The 22,949-nt window shown below is 43.5% G+C and overlaps 1 protein-coding gene across 1 annotated transcript in view; it reads left to right on the top strand.

Annotated features, from left to right (window-relative positions):
• The window catches only part of LOC144695401 (fibronectin type III domain-containing protein 5b-like), a 96,955-nt gene extending 79,713 nt beyond the window's left edge, over window positions 1-17,242 (top strand). Inside the window, exons 5-6 of the mRNA XM_078566290.1 lie at window positions 1,757-1,890; window positions 15,996-17,242. Of these exons, the coding sequence (XP_078422416.1) occupies window positions 1,757-1,890; window positions 15,996-16,037 (176 nt within the window). The 3' untranslated portion in view covers window positions 16,038-17,242. The remainder of the gene's footprint in view (window positions 1-1,756; window positions 1,891-15,995) is intronic.
• The last annotated feature ends 5,707 nt before the right edge of the window (window positions 17,243-22,949 follow it).

Here is a 22,949-nt window from a genome sequence, read left to right as displayed (position 1 = left end):
ATCCCACAGCCCAGGTAGATGGGGAGAGGCGGGTGAGGGGCTGGGTTCTTTTGGGCAGGTGGTATAGAAGGAAGGAGAGGTGGCACATTGGAGGGGTGCCTCTGATACATGCAGGGCACCCCCTGAATGAAGTGCCCCCATTCCTTCCCACCTTTGTTCATTTAGGTCATGAAAAGTGGCCTGCCCATTCCTGCCTGACTGTCCACGGCAGCCATATTATGGCATGGACAGCGTATTATCCCGGTCTGTAGGCTTGCGAACAAGCCAAATTGACCTTTAACTATTTACTTAAAAATGGTAGGCAGGCTGCTGATTTCAGTGCCCACCCACTGAACATATTCTGGGGTGAGCTTGGGGGTGGCGGGCAGCTGGTGAGCGAGCCACCCAACATATTTTATGTGCCCTGCACCCAACCGCCAAACCTGGTGGGCGCACTTAAAATCCAGCCCAATGTGTTAAATGAAGGTGGAGTGGCAATTTCCCAATCCTCTCCTGTCATCCCATTTGGAATTTAGTGGAAAGATTGCAGATCTAACTATTAAAAATGTTCTGTGATGTGTCCTTCTTGGACTCTAGGCGAGGGACTTGTTTAATAGACAGACTAGACATTCTCTGGTATCTGCTTAACACTTGTTTATTAGTACTATAGGTTACAAAGTAGACATGTTGGTCCTAGGAGAGAGAGAGAGACAGAGACTAACACATGGCTGACAATGTCAATAGTACATCATCACCTATGTCATACATTAGCATATCCCATCTGTTAACTCTTTATACTACAAAAAAAAGATATAAAATCAGAAATTCTAGCGTTTGTCATCTACATAAAAAATGGATTATATGGACTGAATGATGTAGTCCCTACATTAATGTAACACACTGAATAATATGAAGTAGAATATCAAATCCATGGAACCAGACAGATTTCACTTTACTATGGGATACCACAGAGCGCAGGGAGACTGAGGAAAACATTTCGGCAATTTTATGAAGAATATGCAAATACAATTTTATTTTTGAATGGCTACCTATGATTCAACTGCTATCTGCAGAACATTTAAAAGAGCAAATCACCTCAGTTATGTTGCAGTGATGAGAAAGCAAAGAATGGTATTCCTATAACAAACAATAAAATTTAAAAGATATATAGATATTTATATAAAACCTTTCATGACTTTGGGATGCCCCAAAGTGCTTTACAGCCAATGAAGTATTTTGAAATGCTGACACTGTTATAATGTAGGAAACATGGCAGCCAACTTATGTACAGCAAAGTCTGACATAAGATCCAAATAACCTACTTTTTAGTGATGAGGGCTGAAGGATAGCTGATGGCCAAGTCACCTGGGATAAATCTCCTGCTCTTCTTTGAAATAGTGCCATGGGGTCTTTTCCATCCACTTGGGAGGGCAGACATGGCTGAGGTTTAAAGTCTCATCTGAAAGATGGCACACCCCACCCCCAGCAGTGCAGCCCTCCCTCAGTACTGCACTGGAGTGTCAGCCTAGATTTTGTGCTCAAGCTTCTGGAGTGGGACTTAAACCCAGAACCTTCTGGCTATTCAAGAACTAGCAAAAGTGACTAATTGATGTGGTAAGTAAATGCAAAAGAATTCTGCTGATAAGGCAGTGTTCAATGAATATAAAACTGATCTGTAGCTCCGTTGGTTTCTCGTAGAGGGGTTTTCCCAATGTGGCGTTGTTATTCATATACATTGCTACTTTCTGAGAATTGCTCCTTTTCATCTGTCTGCCAGGTGTGATAGCCTTATTTTGTAGGCAATATGATATCATCAAAGACAATGAACCTAACAATAATAAGGACAAAGCCAAGAGTTCTTCAGAGTACAGCACACCAGAGCACCCAACAGGAGGGCTACTACGCAGCAAGGTAAGAGGAATCATTGGCTGACATACAAGCGAAATCTAAATATGTCTAAACTCTGTAACTCAATGGCAAAGAAACCATATCAACAGCTGAATCTACAATTAGTATTAATGCCTGCAGCAAATTGTGAATTTCTAACAATTTACATTAATCAGGAATTTACTAGTATTAGAATTGGATATAAATTCAAGCAACTTTTGCATGGATAAAATTCAGCCTCGAGTTGCACGTAAATTGATTTCCCTCGACCACATATTTGAACAAACAATTATTTTGTTATTACAGTACCAGCTTCTACTGTTTCTCTCTGTAGGCATATGTGCATCTCTGCCATTGCCAGATCCTTGCTCTCTTACTCTCCTGTTGCAATGCCTGTGGAGTTAAGGGAGTGTTCCTATTCTGCTGGTTCCACAGGAAGGTGCTTTCTAAAAGGAAACATAATACTTTTGTTACAAAGCATGGGGGCTGCTGAAGGATCCGAATGAGGCAAATGCAATATTTCGGATGACTTGTATTTGACTGTATCATTAATTCCTTTACCATCACACCTACATGTAAGCTTAATGAAAATCCTGGAGGATGACAATAAGCAATATGACAGTTTGCACTGTTTCCTACACTGCAATCAATAAGCCTCTCTGCGGCATTCAATGAATAACATGAAAGCAGATGAACTTCAATAAACCCTTGAATAGAACTATAAGAGCAGCTAATCCTATCTAGAGCCACTTGTAGTATCTCCAAGTGTACAGAATACTATCTGCGCTTGATCAGTTGAAGTTAAGAATATTCCATTTTCAGGTCAATACAAAAATAAAAAGACAAATATTCATGAATTGTTAACACAGTCATCCCGTCCAGTTACCGTCATCAGTAGTATTAGATTGAACAGCCCTATGGTGAGGAATAAGAGAGTATAACAGAAGTCAACTTTGTCAGACCTTATTCTGTTTACAAGTCGCAGTCCATCTGCTCAGCTATTTCCTTTTCCTCTGGATTCTCCTCTATTGCACCATCCCCGACACACAATACCACCCGCCGCGCCCCACCCCCACCACCCCCTCAGTAGCCGCACCTTCCAAACTGTTCAGTTTCTCCTCATTTCCATGAAGGCTTCATTGGATTCATTCCCTCCATGAAACATGGCACCTGTTCCCTTGACCCACTTCCAACCAGCTTCTGAACAACCAATTTTCCTTTCTCAACCTCATACTTACCGACATTTCTCTTTCTGTAGGCGTTATTCCAATTCCTTTCAAAAGCACCGTCATCACTTCCCTGCTCAAAAACCTATCCTTTACTCTCTATCCTCACAAATCAACAGGCAGGTCCAAATTGTCCATTCTTTGCAAAATTGGAGCTTATTTCCATCATGGGTGAGGTTCTGCCCACTACAAACATGAGCCACTGATTTTGGGTTTAGGATCCAGCCTCAGGGGTCATTTAATTATTTTTGGTGAGCTCCCTTGCCTCAACCAAGTGTGGGAGTGGCAATTTGCTGTGGTAGTCGAATGCCAGCAACGAACTTATGAATATTGGGTAATAGTTTTCGTTAAGTACTTATACAGTGTTTATGTGACACTAGGATGCACTGATCGTTGACATCATTAAAGGCTTTAACAAAAGGCAGGGCTTCCACAGCACATTGTCAAAAAAAGGCATTACAGCTTTCTGTTCCACTGGCTGGAGCTCCTAAATTATTATATCCCACTGTCCAGCTGGCTAACAGGCCAAATTTACCTGATGCAGTTGTTATCTAACAATGTAGATTGTACCATATCTGGAGGTGTAAAAATTGCCCTATTACAGTCAGTTCACCTACTCCTTTAACTAGGGAGTTTTGTGCCCATGACAGTTTTCCTGATAGTGCCAACTTCATTTAAAATTATCATAGAATTACAGAGGGCATTTATTCCACCATACCTATATTGGCTCTTTGATAGAGCTATCCAAATAGTCCCACTCCCCTGCTCTTTCCCCATAGCCCTGGATATTTTTCTGCTTCAAGACTATCCAATTCCCTTTTGAAAGTTGTACTCGAATCTGCTTTTTTGCCTCATCCTTTCTTGGGATGTGAATGTTGCTGGCGTGGCCCATCCCTAATCAACCTTTCAGGCAGCACATCACAGAGCATAACAACTGTTGCATAAAGCATTTTTCCATCCTGTCTGGCTCTTTTGCCAATTACCTTAAAATGTTTTTAATATAATCCACAAGTGAATTTATATGTATTATGGATGTATTTATATATATTTATATATATATTTACCTATATATTTTGGGTGAAGCCGAGGTCGAATGACTCACGCTAGCTGCTGACAGTTCCCTACCTAGGAAACAAAATGCTGACAACTTGCTGCTTTGGTTTTCTCCCATGCAGTTGAGTTTAGATCTCAGCCGCATCACTGCACACAGGTTAGGCGCCTCTCTACAAGCATTAATGGAAGGATAATAAGGGAGAGAGAGCTATTAATAGCTCGCTTTCATGCACTTCCTAGCAGCCTGTATCAGAGCAGCATCTGGAAAGACCTTGAAATAAATTTTTCCTGCCCTTTCTACTTTAATTACATCGATTTGGGAGCAAGTGAGGGGATGTAATACCTTAAAGAAAGCCTAATGGAAAGCATAACTCCAGGCCGGCTTTTAAGAATGGTGAATGAACCATACAATGCTGGAAAAGGGCATCACCATCTGTTCGGTTCTGTACTTAAGTTAAGTAACAGCACCCCTGACCTTTACTCTGCAGGAGATGAGAGCACTGCTGACCCAAGGACTTCAATAAATATACTTCAGTGCCTCCAATATATAAAAATCATGGCTTAGAAATTGGATTGTATCACATTCATATTCAGGTGGAAAATGGCAGCCGGTTCCTAGGCCCACGTCTTTATGCATTGTTTAAAAACAATGATACTTATGGCTGTCCTTTTCATTTGCCTTCAAGTTAGGTGCAAATAATATTGGGTAGAATTTTACAGCCCCCACCCCTGCCATCTCAGGAGTGGTCTGGGGGGCAGAAAATCAGGTGCCATGGTTGCAGATACATGCCTGTTGCCTCCCCGCCTCCATTGGTATTTTACCAGCGGCAGGAGAGGCATCGGTAGGCCCACCTGCCCTTGGGCCAATTGAGGCCCTTAAATAGTCAATTAATGGTCACTTAAAGTCCTTCTCCCACCACCGCTTGTATTTTACCATTCACGTGAGGTGTCCACACCATGTTACATTTGTGGGCTGAAGTGAAGGGGAGGTGGGGGGGGTCACTCCTGTTCAGGCACGTTGTGCCCAACTGAGGCCTTACTCCAAGGTAGCTCCCTCCACCTTTCATATTCCCTCCACCCTCTCCTGCCATGTCCGCTTTGCTGAGGACTGTCTGTACATCCAGCAGTGGCCACCGCTCCCAGGTGGAGTTAGAAGATCCGCCCTGAATCAATTAATGGCCCAACAATGGTTAGATCACTGCAGGGCCACCCAGCCAAGTGGAGATGGGCTTGTCCCCACCTTTTCAGCTGGGGGGGGAGATGGGTGGGGTTTGCATCTCCACATAAAATTCCACCCATTATTTCAGTTTGTTCACCATTACAAGCCTTTTATTTTATCATTTGCACACATGTTTACATCAATATTTCATTCACTGGTACATTTTGTATCAGACGGAATAAATGATGTTAGTGACAATCCAAACCAAATCTTCAGAAGGCTGTATACAGAAAACTGTACTTAGACACACTTTGCCTGTGCCTCATGCTTTCAGCAGTTGGCTTAGTCGTCATCCTCGTAAAATCCCCCTCAGATTGAGAGGTCAATGGCTATGTCAATTCATTGGAACAGAAATTCTCCAGGATGTTGTTTTTATAACCAGCAATGTATGAAAATTGCTGTCCATTGAAAGTTTTAGTCAGGTAAAAGTACATAGACGGCTCTTTTTTACCCTGCCCAAAAATTCCTGGCAAAGGTCATGGACCATCAAAGTATGGTTTAGGAGGTGATGTTGAAGGAACTCAGCAAGAAAAAGTTATTGGGAGCCTGAGTAAGGATCGCTATAGTGACAGAAGCAACAGCAAATAACAATAGAAAGATGCTCCGGAGCTAGCTCCTAATGAATTCTGAAATTTTGTCACAGTGTCAGAATTAACTGCGATATTTGCAATGTTAACCCTGTCACAACAGCTCATGCTGGAATTGATTCCTGTGGTAAAAGGTGTAGCACAGAAAGGGAGCAATATAGGCAAAAGAAATACGTGCATCTTCTGAAAGCTTTCTAATTTACAAGGTTATGATATTAATTTGCCTGCAGCATTTACGAAGTGTAAGTGAATGGCAAAAGCAGAAACAAATCTTTTGATCGCTACAAGAAACTCACGGCGGAATTTTCCCCTCCTGCCAGCGACGGGTTTCGTGGCTGGGGGAGTGGAAAATTCAGAGGGAGGCCAAAAATCGGCTTCCTGCCAGTGGGAAAGCGGTTTGGAATTTTCCCCTCACCCTTTCATGGGCGGGCTGATGGCGGGTCTGGTTTCCCGCAGATCAATGTCGGGAGCGCCATTTGCATGAATTACCATGTCACGAATACTCATTAAAAAGGCTACTTGCCAAAATCACGTTCCGCCTTCCAATCTTGCGTCACGCCAACGGGAATTTAGACCGGTTAGACGTGTTCTAAAACACGTTTGGAAATAAGTGGCGTGCAATGGCCCGCCCTCACTTTGCTCGTGACTTCGCGGTGAGCGCAACATTCAACGCCTACCTGCAACAGTGCTGCTTCGGTTTCTTCACGATGGCAGCGTAACACCGCATTGCTGAGGATGTAGGCTTGGTCTGCTCACGATGGTGCCTCCCTACTCTGGGAGGACACCACTGTGCAGCGGCTCTCAGGCAGGACTGCATCCTCAAACAGAGACAGCAATGCAACCAGGTTGAGGGGAGTGGGGCGGGGTGCATGGGTGTGTGAAGGATGACAGAGAAATGGGGGGTAATGCGGTATGGAGGGGCGGGGGTGGGTGATGGCAGGCAGAAGGGAGACTGAGGCTGGTGAAGCTGGAGCTCGACGAGGAGGACTGGAATGCAGATACACAAGGGGGTGTGTGGGAATCGAACTGTATGAATGGGAGGGGGTGTACGCAGGCTCCGGAATAGGAAGGGGGAATTGTGTTAGTGCGGCACCAGAGGAATGGATTGCACAGAGACTCATGGAGGTGGGTGGGGGAAAGGGAGACTGTGTTGTGATCAGTCATGAGGGACCTGAAAGACAGTCATAGTGCCTGGTCTGGGGCCAACAGGTTGGGGTGAGAGATTAAAGACAGTCCTGGGGCTTTGCGGGCCATGCCACAGAGCTATGCATAGCATGCACATTGTTATTCTGCTTCAGGGAGAGGCTAGACCTGTGCTGGGACAAGGCACAACTTGGTGTGCAGGGCATGGTCATGGTCTTACGGTCAGTGGCCATAGAGTTGCCTGGATTGGTACTGGGCTGCAGACGGTATGGTCATGGTTAGCGGAGGCATCTGCAGCCTGTAAATGGGGAAAACATAATAAAGAGGGGGGTACTCAAAGCTCTCCTGAGGGGCCTCTCCTGTTTATGTGACCATGCACACAGCCTCGAGATGGGAAGAGATGAGGTCCACCTGGGGCACACGGATGTCAACAGTGATGGGTTCGGGGGGAGGGGGGGTGTGGTGCGAGGCTGGAATGTCCACCACAATGACAATGGGATCCAGAGTTACCGGGAGAGGCTGGAGAATAACCGGAGGGAGGTCTACCTGCACTTGGTGAGATTCCAGGAAGATTGGAGGGACCCGAACACTGACGGGGGGAGGGTCAAAGCTGGTCTCAAAATAAAAATGCAGCACCACCATCTTGAACGCACAAAGTTATGGTGCAGTTTGAAATCAAAACTGGAAAAGAATCTGCATGGGAGGGGTCTGAGGCAGTGTGGGAGGAGCCCACGGCTGGACTAAGAGGTCCTTTCAGAGAGCACCCTCAAACTGCTTAGAGTCACAACATTGAAATAGAGTCAGAGCTGAGAAAAAAGGAGACTTCCTTGGCAAGGTGTAATTGGAGCCATTGCCTTTTGGTGCGCTTTAACGAGAGACTGCAGGAGTCATTGGCTTCACAATACAGCTGCTCCATTTGAGCATTAACAGAGAGGAAAATGCAGGCAACTGTAAAGAAAGCACAGCGGATGCATATCTGCCAGATCATCAATGAAACCCTCTAATGTGCTTTCTCCATTTGGCATGGATAATGAACCAAGGGCATCCAGCCATTGCTCATGTGCAAGTAAACCTGAATTAGTATACAAGAGGTTGCAGGAGTACCTTTGGTAAGGTGGCACATTTCATGAATGTGTCCAAACCTCTTCCAACATCTGTGGGATTGAGATGTCAAGTGTCAGGGTTGGCATCTTGGTCACCTAGATCTGGGAGTTTGTACCTCAGCTACAAGGCTGTATCAGTGACAAGCTAGTAGTGCAGACACAGCTCTAGGGCATGACAGTGGCTTTCTGTGTGCGAGTAGGAGGTCTACTAAATTTGCCCAGTATTCTTTAATCTGTTGCATCTAGCAGTCCACTGGAAGAAGGAGGATGAATAATGGAGCCTGCGCTCAATGCTGCCTTCTTGATGGCAGCAATCCAATTGAGGAGGAGAAGAAGATGTGCTGGGTCACATTTGCCACATCCTATGGGAGGACTTAATAACCCATGGACTGGAAGGACATCTCCTGTCAGTGCCCCTGAAGGTCACCACCACACTCAATTTTTTTACCTGCGGCTCGTTCCAGGGACCCACATCTACATGGCATCTCACAGTCCTCAGCACATAAATATCTCAAGGAGGTGACAGATGTCCCCTACAGTAAGGCTCATCATTATGTGAAGTTCACACTCGATGAAGCTGGTCAGTCTGCTAGATTTCTGGGGTTTGGAGCTATCTCAGGCTTCGCTAAAGTACAGTGCGCAATCGAATGCACACATGTGGCTTTGAGAGCTCCATGGCAGGAGCCCCTGATGTATATCAAGAGGAAAGGGTTCCACTCCCTGAACGTTCAACTGGTGTGTGATCATCAGAAGCACATCACGCACATTTATGCCAGGTACCCTGAGAGTTCCCATGACTCACACATCCTGAGTCACTCCCCAGGTGCCTCATAAAATTTGTTTTATTCATTATTGTGATGTGGGCATCGCTGGCTAGGGCAGCATTTATTGCCCATTCCTAGTTGCCCTTGAGAAGGTGGTGGTGAGCTGTCCTCTTGAATCACTGTAGGTACACCCACAGTGCTGTTAGGAAGGGAGTTCCAGGATTTTGACCTGGCAACAGCGGAGGAACAGAGATAAATTTCCAAGTCAGGATGGTGAGTGGCTTGGAGGGGAACTTCCAGGTGGTGGTGTTCCCATGTGTCTGCTGCCTTTGTCCTTCTGGATGTTAGCGGTTATGGGTTTGGGAGGTACTGCCTAAGGATCCTTGGTGAGTTCCTGAGCATCTTATAGATGGTACACACTGCTGCCACTGTGCATCGGTGGTGGAGGGAGTGAATGTTTGTAGATGGAGTGCCAATCCAGCAGGCTGCCTTGTCCTGGATGGTGTCAAGCTTCTTGAGTGTTGTGGGAGCTTCACTCATCCAGGCAACTGGAGATTATTCCATCGCACTCCTGACTTATGCCCTGTAGGTGGTGGACAGGCTTTGGGGAGTCAGTAGGTGAGTTACTCGCCACGGGATTCCTAGCCTCTGACCTGCTCTTGTAGCCACAGTATTTATATGGCTAGTCTAGTTCAGTTCCTGGTCAATATTTGAAGGGTCTCAGTGATTATAGCGCTGGCTTCTTGGGAATAAGGGGTACCCACTCAAACAATGGCTCAAAACACCCCGAGCATTGTCCTCAGAGTGCCTCGGAGGAGGGATACAATGTGGTGCATAGCTCAACACGATCAATCATCGAGCAGACCACTGGCATCCTGAAGATGCACTTCCAAAGTTTGGACCGCTCAGTTGGGTCTCTGCAGTACTCTCCACAGAGCGTGTCCCACATAATCATGGTTTGCTATGCCCTTCACAACCTGGTGCTTCAAAGGGGGGATCCCAGAGGGAGACATGGAGGAAGCTGAGAGCCCCTCGGATCCAGGAAGACCAGGAAGTGCAAGAAAGTGAAAAGGGAGATGAGGGTCAGATTCCACATGAGGATACCATCGAAGAAGCACAACGTGGAAGACATGCCCATGACACAATGATAGCAAATTGGTTGGATAGACCATCTTGACTGCAGGTCTTGTCCTTTGCCTCTACTAATGAAGAAAGCCATCTCACTTTGAGAACAATTACAGCTAACCCTCCAGGGTTATTGAGCACGATTAACTCCATGTTGTCTTATAAGGAGTACAGGTTACTAACGCATTTTGCAAACACTTCCAGTAAAGAGTTTGACACAACTCCCTGACATAACACAAAGGTTGAGTAACTATCATGAGTCAGCTACACATCACATAAATGTGAGGCTCTCAAAGGGAGGCAATCACTGAGTGGGAGCATAGCTCACCCCTGCAATAAGAGGGAACATAGATACATATGCACGACACCTTCAAATGACCAGGCCATTCTCATGAACAGCAAAGGTATTTACAAAGGTGCAGGATACATATGATGATTGAACAGAAGATGACCCAGAAGTGATGTCAAAGTTTCTTAATTTTTCTAACACTACCACTACATCTGGGTAAAGCCCCAGCATCCGCAGCAGAGGTGGAGGCACCCTGGTCTGAGATTACCTTAGTGAACGTCCTCTGGAGGCCCAAAGCCTCGAGGGCCCCGGCCTGATCAGCGTCTCCTGCTGTGGGACAGGTGCGCTCCTTGGCCTGACCAGCTGAAGTTAATTAGGTCACAGGCAGAGGGGATTTAGAGTGTCTGGGCACCCTTGGAGTGTCTTGTGTGGAGGCCCCCAGGGTGTCCAGCTGACACTCATCCTCCCTGCCAGTGCCCGAGGGCCCCTCCCTGACTCCCTGAGGAGAAGGGGACCTGATAGGAGGTTGAGTTGCCCTGCCCCCCCTCCCGCCTAGCCACTGCTGGATCCCACCAATGCCTCTGGTGATGGAGTACAGGTCCGAGCACAAATCCGGCAGGATCTGCAGGACCAAGGTCTCCAAGGCAGATGCCACCATTGCTTTGGCGACCTCGAGGCACTTGCATGTTGGAGCCATGGCTTCAGACAAAATGCGGACGGACACCTCCATCTTTCGCTCTAGTGTGCTGACTGCCTCTCGCAACTCTACCCGATTTTCCGCCACCTTTCTTTGTATCTCAAGCATTTTTTCGACAGTCACTTGCAGAAGCACATCATCTGACTCCGACTCAGTGGGTGCCTGATCTCCAGCAGTCATCTGAGGGCCAGAGACCTGGGCTGTCACTGCCTCCGGTTGCTGTGGAGACGTGCCTGTGAGGTGTTCCCCAGAAAGTGACTCTGAGCGTAATCTAGAACAATGACCAACCGAGGTATGTGTCTCTACGCTGGTGGAGAGTGCAGGTAAACGCAATGACAGATCTTCTTCAGATCTTCCCTCAGCATCCTCCCCTGAGGTGGGCTGGAGGCTGGGGCTTATGTTGGCTCTGCTGGTCTGACTGGACCTGCCAGTGCCTGTAAGAGAGAGAAGATAGATTTAGTTCAAGAACAGGCTGATTACAAGATTGTAAGTCACTCACTGTGAATGTCAGGATGTGATCACCTCATGGAGAGCTCATCCGTACTGGTTTGCTGGGAGATGCTGATCTCGCCTTTCCCACAGGAGCGACCTCTGTCCTCCCCCACCAACTCAGCAACTTCCTCCTCGAATTTGGAGAGCTCCTGTATGTCGGCCGTGCCTCCTCCCATCTGGGATCTCCCCCTCTGGTTTCGGATGAGCTTGGCCTGCATGAAGACAAATGGATGGAATGTGATGAGAGGGGATGGAGCAGAGGTTGGGAAGTATGCATGTCTGCTCTGTATGTGCTGAGCCCTCCCTAGTAAGGGCTGAGGGTGGAGTGTGTGCAGCATGATTATGAGATGCTGGTAATGTGAAAGTGTCCATGAGACAATCAGCGCTGATGTGCTTCCTGCTCATGTTGTGTGAGATCCCCGAGCAGTGTCACCCTTTGAGAGCATGATGCCATGATGAGGGTGTGAGATTGGAGTGAGCTGAAGGTTGACTTACCCTGGCAGAGTGGATGAGATCATTCATCCTCTTCCTACACTGGGTGGTGTTTCTGGGGCGGGTGCCTGTTGAACTGACCTCCCTTGTGGCCACCTCCCAGGCTGGAGAGTTGAGGCTGGTGAGATTCCTGGAGCCATCCTTGGCTGATCACCTCACGTGATCGGCTCCGCGCTGCCATTTTACACAGGCCTCTCTTGGTATCTCTTGGTTCAAAGTTCTGGAATTCCACCTCTAAACCACTCTGCCTCTCTATCCAACTTTAAGATTCTCCTCAAAAACTACCTCTTTGACCAATCTGCCCTAATATTTCTTCACGTGGCTCGATATCAAATTTTGTTTGGTTAAGCTCCTTAGAGGTGCCTTGGCACATTTTACTACATTAAAGATGCTTTATAAATGGAAGTTGTTGTTGTTTGCAATCAGAATGAGAAGTACATTGAGGCTAATCCATGTAAAGCATTGTAAATCATCTTGTGAGTCATGTACAGCAATAATTATAAGCCGCTAGTATAAACTAGACACATAACTGGCCAAGTAGCTTTCCTTGTGTTAGCGTTGTCATCCACTCAGAATAACTAAAATGAGGTTATATATCTGCCATATTGTGCACACTGGCTAGTAGTTACTGTGAATTAGAAGTAATGGTAGTTTGATTCCTGATTTTAAGCACTTAGGTTTATTTAACTTGTATATAAAATGTTGTGGTACTGGCATCAGCGCTTTACTGTATGAAATTGTAAATGTCTTGAAAAAGTACATTTAGTGCATTGATTCAGACCGTAAAACAAGAAATGCAGGTCCAAATTAGTACAATGTAAGTTCGGGACTGATGCCTTAAGAGTGATCAACATATGGAACAAATCTCCACATGGTGTAATGAAAGCAAAATCTCTAATTAATTTAAAGCTGCTTTTATATTGCGCGAGTGCCATGCAGCAAGTGAACACCAAAGAGAAACTGCTAAATTTACAACAGTAGGTAGGCTATGCTTCAGGAGCTGGTGACATCCATCAATGATAAAAGTGGCTACAGGAACAAATGGCTGCTGTCATGGTCGATTGTGGCGTACTTCTGAATAGGTGAGGTGGGCCCAATGGCCTCCTTCAACGATATCATAACCATTATTATATTTTCATCATTTAGTTTGAATTCTGAGTGACACGGTGGCACAGTGGTTAGCACGGCTGCTTCACAGCTCCAGGGACCTGGGTTCGATCCTGACGTCAGGTGTCTGTCTCTGTGGAGCTTGCGCATTCTCCCCGTGTCTGTGTGGGTTTCTGCCGGGTGCTCCGGTGTCCAAAGTTGTGCTGGTTAGGTGGATTGGCTATGGTAAATTGCCCCCCAGTTTGTGTGTGTCCCTGTGTGTGTGTGTGCCCTGTGATGGACCGGCACCCTGTCCTGGGTGTACCCTGCCTAGTGCCCATTGCCTGTTGGGATAGGCTCTGACTCCCCAAAACCCCGAATTGGATAAAGCAGTTCTCAGAAAAGTGAATGAGTTTGAATTTTGGAATAACATGAACTTGGCCTTCACTTCTATACTGTTAAATTCAGTTCCCTCATCCTAAAGGCGCAACCACACATTGGGCATTTTTCTCTAATCACTCGTAGGATGTGGGCATCGCTGACAAGGCCAGCATTTATTGCCTACCCCTTACTACCCAACCCTTATTGGTGGTGCGCGTGAACTGTCTTCTTGAGCCCCTGCAGTTTGTGTGGTTTTAAGGTGTGTACTCTTAAGGAGAAAGTTCCAGGATTTTGACCCAGAAACGATGAAGGAATGGCAATATGTTTCCAAGTCAGAATGGTGTGTGAATTGAGTCAACTTGCAGGTGGTGGTGCTCCCATGTGCCTGAGGCCCTTGTTCTTCTAGGCAGTAAAGGTCATGGTTTTGGAAAGCTCATTGATGTGTGTCTCTCAAATCTGAACTTATTAAGAGTCCGTACCTTTTGATCTTGTGAAAAGGTTTTAAATTGGAAGCCATTTTGCCTCAAAAGCAAAGGATGCCCAAATGGATTTTATTCATATAATATTTGCAAAGTGCATTGTGTGCATGGAACTTTTATGAATATTTAAAATATTTCCACAAATGGCTTCCAATTTAAAAACAAAAAGCTAAAAGCTACTGCGGATGCTGGAAATCCAAAACAAAAACAGAATTACCTGGAAAAACTCAGCAGGTCTGGCAGCATCGGTGGAGAAGAAATCAGTTAACGTTTCGAGTCTTCATGACCCTTCGGCAGAACTGAGTATAGTTAGGAGAAAGGTTAAATATACCTTAGACCAGCTTATATTTCACCTTTCTCCTAACTGTACTCAGTTCTGCCGAAGGGTCATGAAGACTCGAAACGTTAACTGATTTCTTCTCCACCGATGCTGCCAGACCTGCTGAGTTTTTCCAGGTAATTCTGTTTTTGTTTCCAATTTAAAACCTTTTCACAAGTAGTAGGACACCTAAGGAAATGCCCAGTGACAATGGATGATGCCCAAAGGGAAGTAGTAGTATCATCGTCAATTTTTTGTCGTACTGCATGGAAATAAAAGTGAACATAGCAGTAAGTCAGCAAATGTGGAAGAAATGGAATATCAAACACATGCTTCATGATATATAAGTATAATAATCTCACGGATACTCAACTGGACCGAAGAATAAGTATATTTCCATAAATAGCATTTCATACCTTTCAGCATTGCCATAGGATATCTGAGCTCATACTTCCAAAAGCCGAAAGGTGAAGTATTTTAATAAATCAGTGCATCTTGGAAATTTGAAACAACTGAAGTCAAAGTATTCTGGGAATATTTCATCAGAACTTAAGGAAAGGATAAGTTTACCTTTTGGATAAAGGCCTTACATCAGAATGTAGAAAATAAATAAAGTTTTGAAATGGTAGCCAAAAGTTTTACATTGTTTAGGACTGCCATCAGACTGAACTAGACAGTACAAAGATGACTTGTAGAAAACGTGTTCCAAGCATTAAACTCTACAACGTTATTTGCAACTAAAGACAGATGGCTACATTGATGACTCATAGGATATGCAGGTAGTGTAAATATTGCTAATGTGACAGTCAAAATAATGCTAGTGATATCACAGATGCAATCTCTTTATCACCAAATAGAAGTCAGGATTTGTGTAAACATTCTAGATTTTTATTATGTCTGCCTTAGTTGCACATGAATGGCAGGCTTAAAATTAGGTGTTGTCTGTTGTGCTCAGCTTAGTTGAGCGTAAAAGCAAAATGGCTAAAACTGTCACCTGGTGCGATTGATGGAGAATTAGATAGTTCAAAACAGCTCTCAAAGAGGCTGTGACTTGTACTCAGGAAATTTGATTTTCTCAATGCTTATAAACACAGCCCTAGATCAGAATATTGATCAACAGAATCAATAGATTGTCTTAAATACATGATTGAGTGTTAGAAGGAAGAGGTTATTTCAGACCCAATCCTGGCAATCAGACGTAGACATCTTTTCAACCAATCATAGGGTGTGACCCAGGCTGATCAAAACTTCAAGCTAGAGAAAGGGAAAGAATGACAATTGGTACATAGCAGAACTGACCTAAAGGCAGAATAATATAACTTTAAAAAGCCTTCTTTCTAAATAAAACAAAAACAACTTTGAATGTTGGAAACCTAAAATAAAACAGTAGAATCAATTAACACCTGTAAAGGGAAAAGATAGTGGGAATGGGCTAAATCTTCAAAAGAGCTTGCACAGACTCAGTGGGCTGAATGGCCTCCTTTGATTCTTGTAATATTCTATGATAGATTGACATTTTCTTGATGAAATATCTCCTAACAAATGTTTGAGCTCTCAAATGAGCAAGGATCATACAGATTGTCCCCAGTCATAGAGCCGGACTTGACAATGTGTGGTCTGAAGTGCTGATAATTGAAATGTTGTTCTAAATAACAATTTCATCCTTTTATTCAGTTTCCAAAGAACAAGCCTTCTGTAAATATCATTGAAGCCTGACTGCTGTACAGCTAAGAAGATGGTTTAATTAATCCATTAACCTGGTTTCTCTTGGAAGGGAGCCGTTGGCTTCTGAATAGAAGGAGAGTCCTGCTTCATAAATAGATTTAAAAGCACACAACAATCAAGATTTATTGAAATGATCATCTTCATCAAGGACAGGAGACTATTTGATTTCTCACCTGTGAAAAAGAAGACCCCTAAAGTTTTGAGCATTTTTATATAATACGACAAAAGGTAATTTAATAAAAATTTTTATCTTTGTGTTCTTGCAAAGGGACTCGCTAATACAGAAATAATTTAAGAAATGGTTACGTATGTACAAAGTTTTCTCACTGACAGTTCATCGAATGAATTATAAATGGTTTACAAAAGAATTCTAAATGGTTGCCAGAGGACTGTCTTGCGAATCTTAAACAACAGGCTATTATGCATATTTCAAATGTCCAATATCTCTTCACAGTGAGGAATGTGACTTTGGCAACAGTTTCTAAAATGGTGCCACTTTAGTGAGGGTTTGCTCAGTACAGGCTGAGTTAGTTTTTCTACAAGGACTGGCAAGATGACTTTTGAAGTTCAAGAACATCTTTATTGCAAAGATTATGATGATATTAGATTTTTTATCGCCACCTTCAATGACCCTAACCCCCCAGCTTTGCTTATAAAAATGATTTTTTTGGGGGTTTTCAAACTGTAAGAAAATATGAAAGATATATAGAAAGAGGTAGCACTTTCTTAATGAGTTCTTTTTATTTCTCTCTGCTCATGAACCATTAATTCTGAGCAGCCTTCTGGAAGTGTTTGCTTACATATTATAGCAGTTGTGTAGCTTTTTAGTTATTCGTATAACAAAGAATAGAGCACCTTTAACTTTAATATAAAAAATGACCATACTACTAGTTACAAAAATTGGGCATTTTAAGAACTTTTCTTTATCCTTTTCTTCATAACTGAAATGTGGACTTCAGTCAAACTAGGAAGCAGAGAACACTTACTAAAGACTTGATGATTTGTATTCATTTTCCATGCATAGATACATTTCAGAACATAATTAATTTAATGCACATTATGAAAATTGCACAAAGTTTAGGGCCTATGGGCAGGATTTTTACCTCGTCGGGTGGGTGTGACAGGCAGGCCCGGGAGCAAAATCAACCACCGCCCGTGATCAGGCCCCACCAGCGGGCGTGAATCTCATGCTGAAACGCTCGGCGCTGCCTGGGTAGGGGGAGGGAGGGAGGAGGGCGAGCACGGACGTCAGTGCATGCGCGGCGGGGGGTGCACTCACTGGAAGCTCCCTGAAGGCACAGAGCTGCCTCAGGGAGCTGAAGATTTTTGACATTAAAAATAAAGACTGGAAAAATAAGGAAAACATGTGGCCGCTCATGTGGCTCTGTCAGATGAGCAGGGACATGTTAAAAATGAGTTTTTAAAGTTTTTTTTTTAAATCAGCGGTCGAAACCTCACCTCGCCTGTGGATGAGGTTTTGCAAAAACTGCAAAGGCCGCTTGGCCTTTTCGCCCACCTGCTAACTTCAAGGTTGGATGGGCAGCGAAAAATTCAATTCAATTTATTGATTAAGGGCCTAAACAGGTCTCTTAATTGTCGGCGGGCACACTGCCACCTCTCGCGCATGCCGGCCAACCTAAATATTGCTCGCCTGACATCATCACGCACTATTTTTTTCCCGTTCGGGTCAGGTGCGCACCTGCCCGATGAGGGAAAATTTCTGCCCTTAGTCTCTCAAGCACACAATCTTCTCAAAATCCATATTCTTTTTTTCATTTATTCAAGGTATGACAACCACATGGTAATTTTTCCTGACCAGTGGCAAACATATATGACAAATAAATGATATCTGTAAAGGGCACATGTACCTGGAGCGACCCTTAGATGTATTCATGACCGTGCATTAAAATCACCATTATGATTGGGATTAAAGCATTGAGGACCTGCTTTAATCTTTTTTTTTCTTTATTCACTGCTACTGTGTACTGTGCTTTGCAACAGTTACCGGCACAAATGAGTTGTGGCTATATTTGTGCTGCCTGCCATTTCATTTATATTTTATGTAGCTGTGGTGCAACTAAACGTTAATACAAAGAAAACAAAAAAATCATGCTTAATTTTTTTATCAATACAATTTACATGCAAAAGTTACGAAAGTACTTTGAATCTGCAACATGTCTTAGAGTTAAATGATAAAATTGGGCCATCCAATTTTCTCTTTTAAATGTTCAACTATAAATTTAAAAAATAAAGTATTGCACATTCCACTAAAGTACAGAAGTCAAAATAGCATTTTTGTACTTTGGTTTTCTCTAGCCCATAGGTTATATTTTTCTCTGAGGCCCTTCACTGTGTATGCTATAGCAAGGGCTCTGAAATAAAGGTGGATAGATTGTAATATTAAGATACAGATCAGCCATGATCTACTTGAATGGTGGAACAGGCTTGAGGAGCTCAATGGCCTCCTCCTGTAAGTATCAGATAGGTGCAACATATTTCAAGTGTGCTACATCAATGGCGGAAGAATCCTGCTATTTTCCTGTTCATGTTCACTTGTGGCACACCCTTAGCATTGGTATTCTTGTTAACCGAGGGACATGGGTAAAAGGAGGGTAATGGAGTTGGAGCCATAATCTAATTGAATGGCAGAACCAGCTCATGGGGTTAAATGCCCTACTCCTGTTCTTATTTTTTTATTATGTTCCCATGGTACCTCCCTGGGCCTAGTGCTAGAAACCAGGCCAGGCCTGCAACTTTTGGTTGTTGGCATTGTGTCTTTCTGGCAAATATTAGGGGCATGGTTTTTTTTTAATATGCTTCATGACACTATTCTAAAGTACTGCATAAACTATCCATATACAATGAACTCCTATCAATTTTTTTCAATAAATGAACCAGCTGTATCCAAGTCAAAAGGTCCTCTAAACTTACCTTCTGTTAATCATTCACAATTGTTATGATGTGCCACAACAGGGAAACAACAGATGGTTCTGCTCGACATAGATATCCATATTCCGATCCAGGATGAGTCAGTTGAGAGTTTAGATGAAGTCTGGCTTCCTTCCACCTTTTTTTCTGAATTCCCAATGAACTGTCCTGTCCAGTCAAATTATCCCTTAAAATTGCTCTAAATCAAAACTGTTTTCCACACAGTTAAATGCAATTTTTTTTAGATTTTGAAAATGTGATCTTTAAGATCTCATGCCTGCATAAAGGACTGACAGATTTGCGAATGTAACCCTTCTCCTAATGTGCTTTATAAAACACCGTTCCTTCTTAAAAAGTTCATATTCATCAAATCTCCAAATTTGAGTAGACTTGGACTTCAGGCTCACCCACAGAATCACAGAATTGTTACAGCACAGAAGGGAGCCATTTGGCCCACCCCTGTCCACGCCAGTTCGCCGAATGAGCAATGTACCTAGTACCATTCCCCTGCGTTCTCCCTGTAACCCTGCCCATTCTTCCTTTTCATATAATAATCCAATTCCCTCTTGAATGCCTCAAATGAACCTGTGGCCACAGCACTCTCGGGCAGCGCATTCCTGATCCTAACTACTCGCTGCGTGAAAAGGTTCCTCTTCATGTCTCCATTGCTTCTTTTGCCAATGACCTTAAATCTGTGTCCTCTCATTCTCAATCCTTCCACCAGTGAGAACAGTTTTTCCCTATCCACTGTGTGCTCCATTATCTTGGTACCGCAGTTTATTATAGTGTTATACCCAAAATATACTATTTTATATACAAATATTTTCTATGTATGTGGTCATGTTCATTACTGCTGTTACATACGGAATATTTTAGAGAAAAATAAGTATGTATAGGAGAAATATTCCTCACTTCATAAGTTGTTTGTATCTGAGAACTATTTTAAGGTGTTATGTTTGGCTTCATAACACTGGTAACTGCATTTCAAAAGTAATTTATTGTGTTAAGCAATTTGTGATGTTTGTGTTGTTACAACCTTATATAAATGCAACTATTTTAAATCATTTTCTAGCAAACTCTTGTGTATTTAGGTGAACCATACAACTGAGAAAATCAGAGGATTAGCTGCCTTTTTGAGAAATATCAAACTGGAACTAAGGTGGTTTCTGTTACTACTCGTTTAACATAATTCCCTTGATACAGCATCATATTGCTTTACCCGCAATCATAGCAGAGTCTCTTCCTCTACACAGTACAAGTGAGCACTTAACAAAGATTATCATGGAATTCAGAGATGAATTATGTCACTCCCCTTCAGACATCTTCAATCAATGAAAGTTAGAGCTTGTAAGGAGATTGACACCTGCTTCTTTGCAGGCAAAACAAAATCATTTGATATGAGCTTTATTTTTAAGGGTACCGCTGAATTCTTGAACATTCATTTTTTGTGACACGCACACACATCTATACATTCAATTCTGCAGTTCATGTATTCTTTAAATATCAAGCTATTTTACAGTGCTATGATCATGTCACACATAGATTAGGGCCAGCCATGAAGTTTCAAATCTTAAAACCCATAAAATAAATGCATCGGAGATCACTTTTTCTACTGGATATTGGATTTTGCCGTTCAGAGGGAGGTGGTTTTATTTAACATAGCTTGTCATGACTTTACGGATTTCAGTAGAGACATGTTGAAAAAGTGTGCCTAATGGTTGAGATTTGAGATATTTCAGCTTTCTATTTTCTTTTGCTTTTTCACGGGATGTAGGTATGGCTGTCAAGGCAACTTATTGCCTATCCCTAACTGTCTGCTAATTGCCACTGAGTGGTGAGCCACCTTCTTGAACTGCTGCTGTTCATGTGGTGCTTAGTATGTTTTGATATAACTGCGTGGTTTGCTGGACTTTTTCATGGGCAGTTAAGAGTCAACATTACAAAAACAGAATTACCTGGAAAAACTCAGCAGTTCTGGCAGCATCGGCGGAGAAGAAAAGAGTTGACGTTTCGAGTCCTCATGACCCTTCAGCAGAACTGAGTAAAGTTAGGAGAGAGGTGAAATATAGAAATATAAGCTTATATTTCACCTCTCTCCTAACTTTACTCAGTTCTGCTGAAGGGTCATGAGGACTCGAAACGTCAACTCTTTTCTTCTCCGCCGATGTTGCTAGACCTGCTGAGTTTTTCCAGGTAATTCTGTTTTTGTTTTGGATTTCCAGCATCCGCAGTAGTTTTTGTTTTTATCTAAGAGTCAACATTGCTGTGGGTGTGGGTCAGCAGTTATTTCTAGGCCAGAGTAGGTAAGCATGGCAGATTCCCATCCTTAAAGGGCATTAGTGAACCAGATGGATTTTTATGACAATCCAGCAGTTTCATGGTCACCATTTTTGATATTAGCTTTTCTAATTCCAGGTTTATTTAGCTAACTGAATATAAATTCTCCAACTTCCGTGGTGGGAATTTGAATTAATGCCCCCAGATCATTAGGCAAGTAAATGAGTACCCAAGATAGACACTTAGGGCTTACATGAGGGTTATCCAGTCCTCTGGATGTTCCAGCAATATTACTACTAGACTACCATACCCACTATCGGAGTAAGCAGCATCACTGGAATGAACATAAAGGCAACGATAGCAGAATGTATTCAAAAGAAATCTTCTTCCACGCTACATTGGCAAGATAACTGTTCTGGAACAATCATATTTAATCAATAATACATGAAATAAACATGAGCCACTAGAATAACTAGTTCAAAAAACACATTATATAGGTTTGATTTTAAGCCTTTTTAAAACTTACTTCACTGGGGCTTACACAAGTCATCAAAAAGTTACAGTATTTAATTTAGGCCTGGCATATTATAAACATTACTGCATACACAATGTATTCATAAATTATATGAAACAGTTCTCAGTGCTGTTTGTTTTAACAATGTTAACTGGATTGCCTCTAAATGTATAACTTATAATACAAGAAGTTTTCATGTACATTTATATAATGCGAAAGTAGACATTCATTGAAATATTCACTCCTCAAAGTGCAATATGCCACTAATAATTGTTGAACTTTGTTTCCAATCATTGTTTTTGAGAATTTCCATAGAAAAGAGAGACTTACATTTAGAGTCATTGGCGGAATGTAATGGCCGCAGCAGGAGGACCCATACCCCAGCTTAAAAACTGATGCCGCGGCCACTTTTGAGAAGCCCTTTGGGATTAAGTCCCAAATGGGCACTTACCTTCCTGGGTAGTGTGAGGGGAACTTCCCCCAGAAATCCTAGTTCAGGTCAGATGCCCCACCTCCAACAGCTGCCCACCAATCACAGGCCAGCAGCTCTCCAGTACCAGAAGTGCCACCAGAATCAGTGGCCACTGCCAGTACTGCAGTGTGGCCTAGGCAGAGGATCGGCAATGGAGCCCCAGGAATATGTTGAGTGGGGTGAATTCACTGGGGCTAGACAGAGATGTTGCAGTGAAGGGGAGTGGGGAGGGGGAAGGGGTCTTGCTCTAGGTCCCTTCCTTCCCCATTGGTAAGTGCCTACACTGGACACAGAGAGTCAGGCGAGGAGGGACCCCAACCCCCCAACCCTCCACCTAGACTCCAGGGCTACCTGTCAGAGTATTCCTGGTGGTATGCCTACATTATGAGGCCCTGCTGGCTAAATACCAATGGCGATGGAATGAGGCCCAAAAGTGGACCTTAAGTAGTCACTTAAGGGCCCCAATTGGCCCCCACGTAGGAAGTTCCTCCTTGAGCAATGCAGGCCCAGATTTAATCATCTGAATCTCTACTCCACACCTTCCTGTCTGATCACACAGCCTATGGTGGTGGGGTGGGTTGCTGGCAGGTGGTATTAAATTCTGCCCATAGTCTTGGCACAGAATGAGGCCATTCAGCCCATCAAGTCCATGCCAGCTCCTTGTGGAGCAATCCATCTGGTCGCATTTCCCCGCTTTAATCCTGTAGTTCTG

Source organism: Cetorhinus maximus, chromosome 21, assembly GCF_964194155.1.
Source record: "Cetorhinus maximus chromosome 21, sCetMax3.hap1.1, whole genome shotgun sequence".
NCBI lineage: Eukaryota > Metazoa > Chordata > Chondrichthyes > Lamniformes > Cetorhinidae > Cetorhinus > Cetorhinus maximus.
Note: the sequence above shows the minus strand (reverse complement) of the source record. Positions and strands in the feature narration are given on the sequence as shown.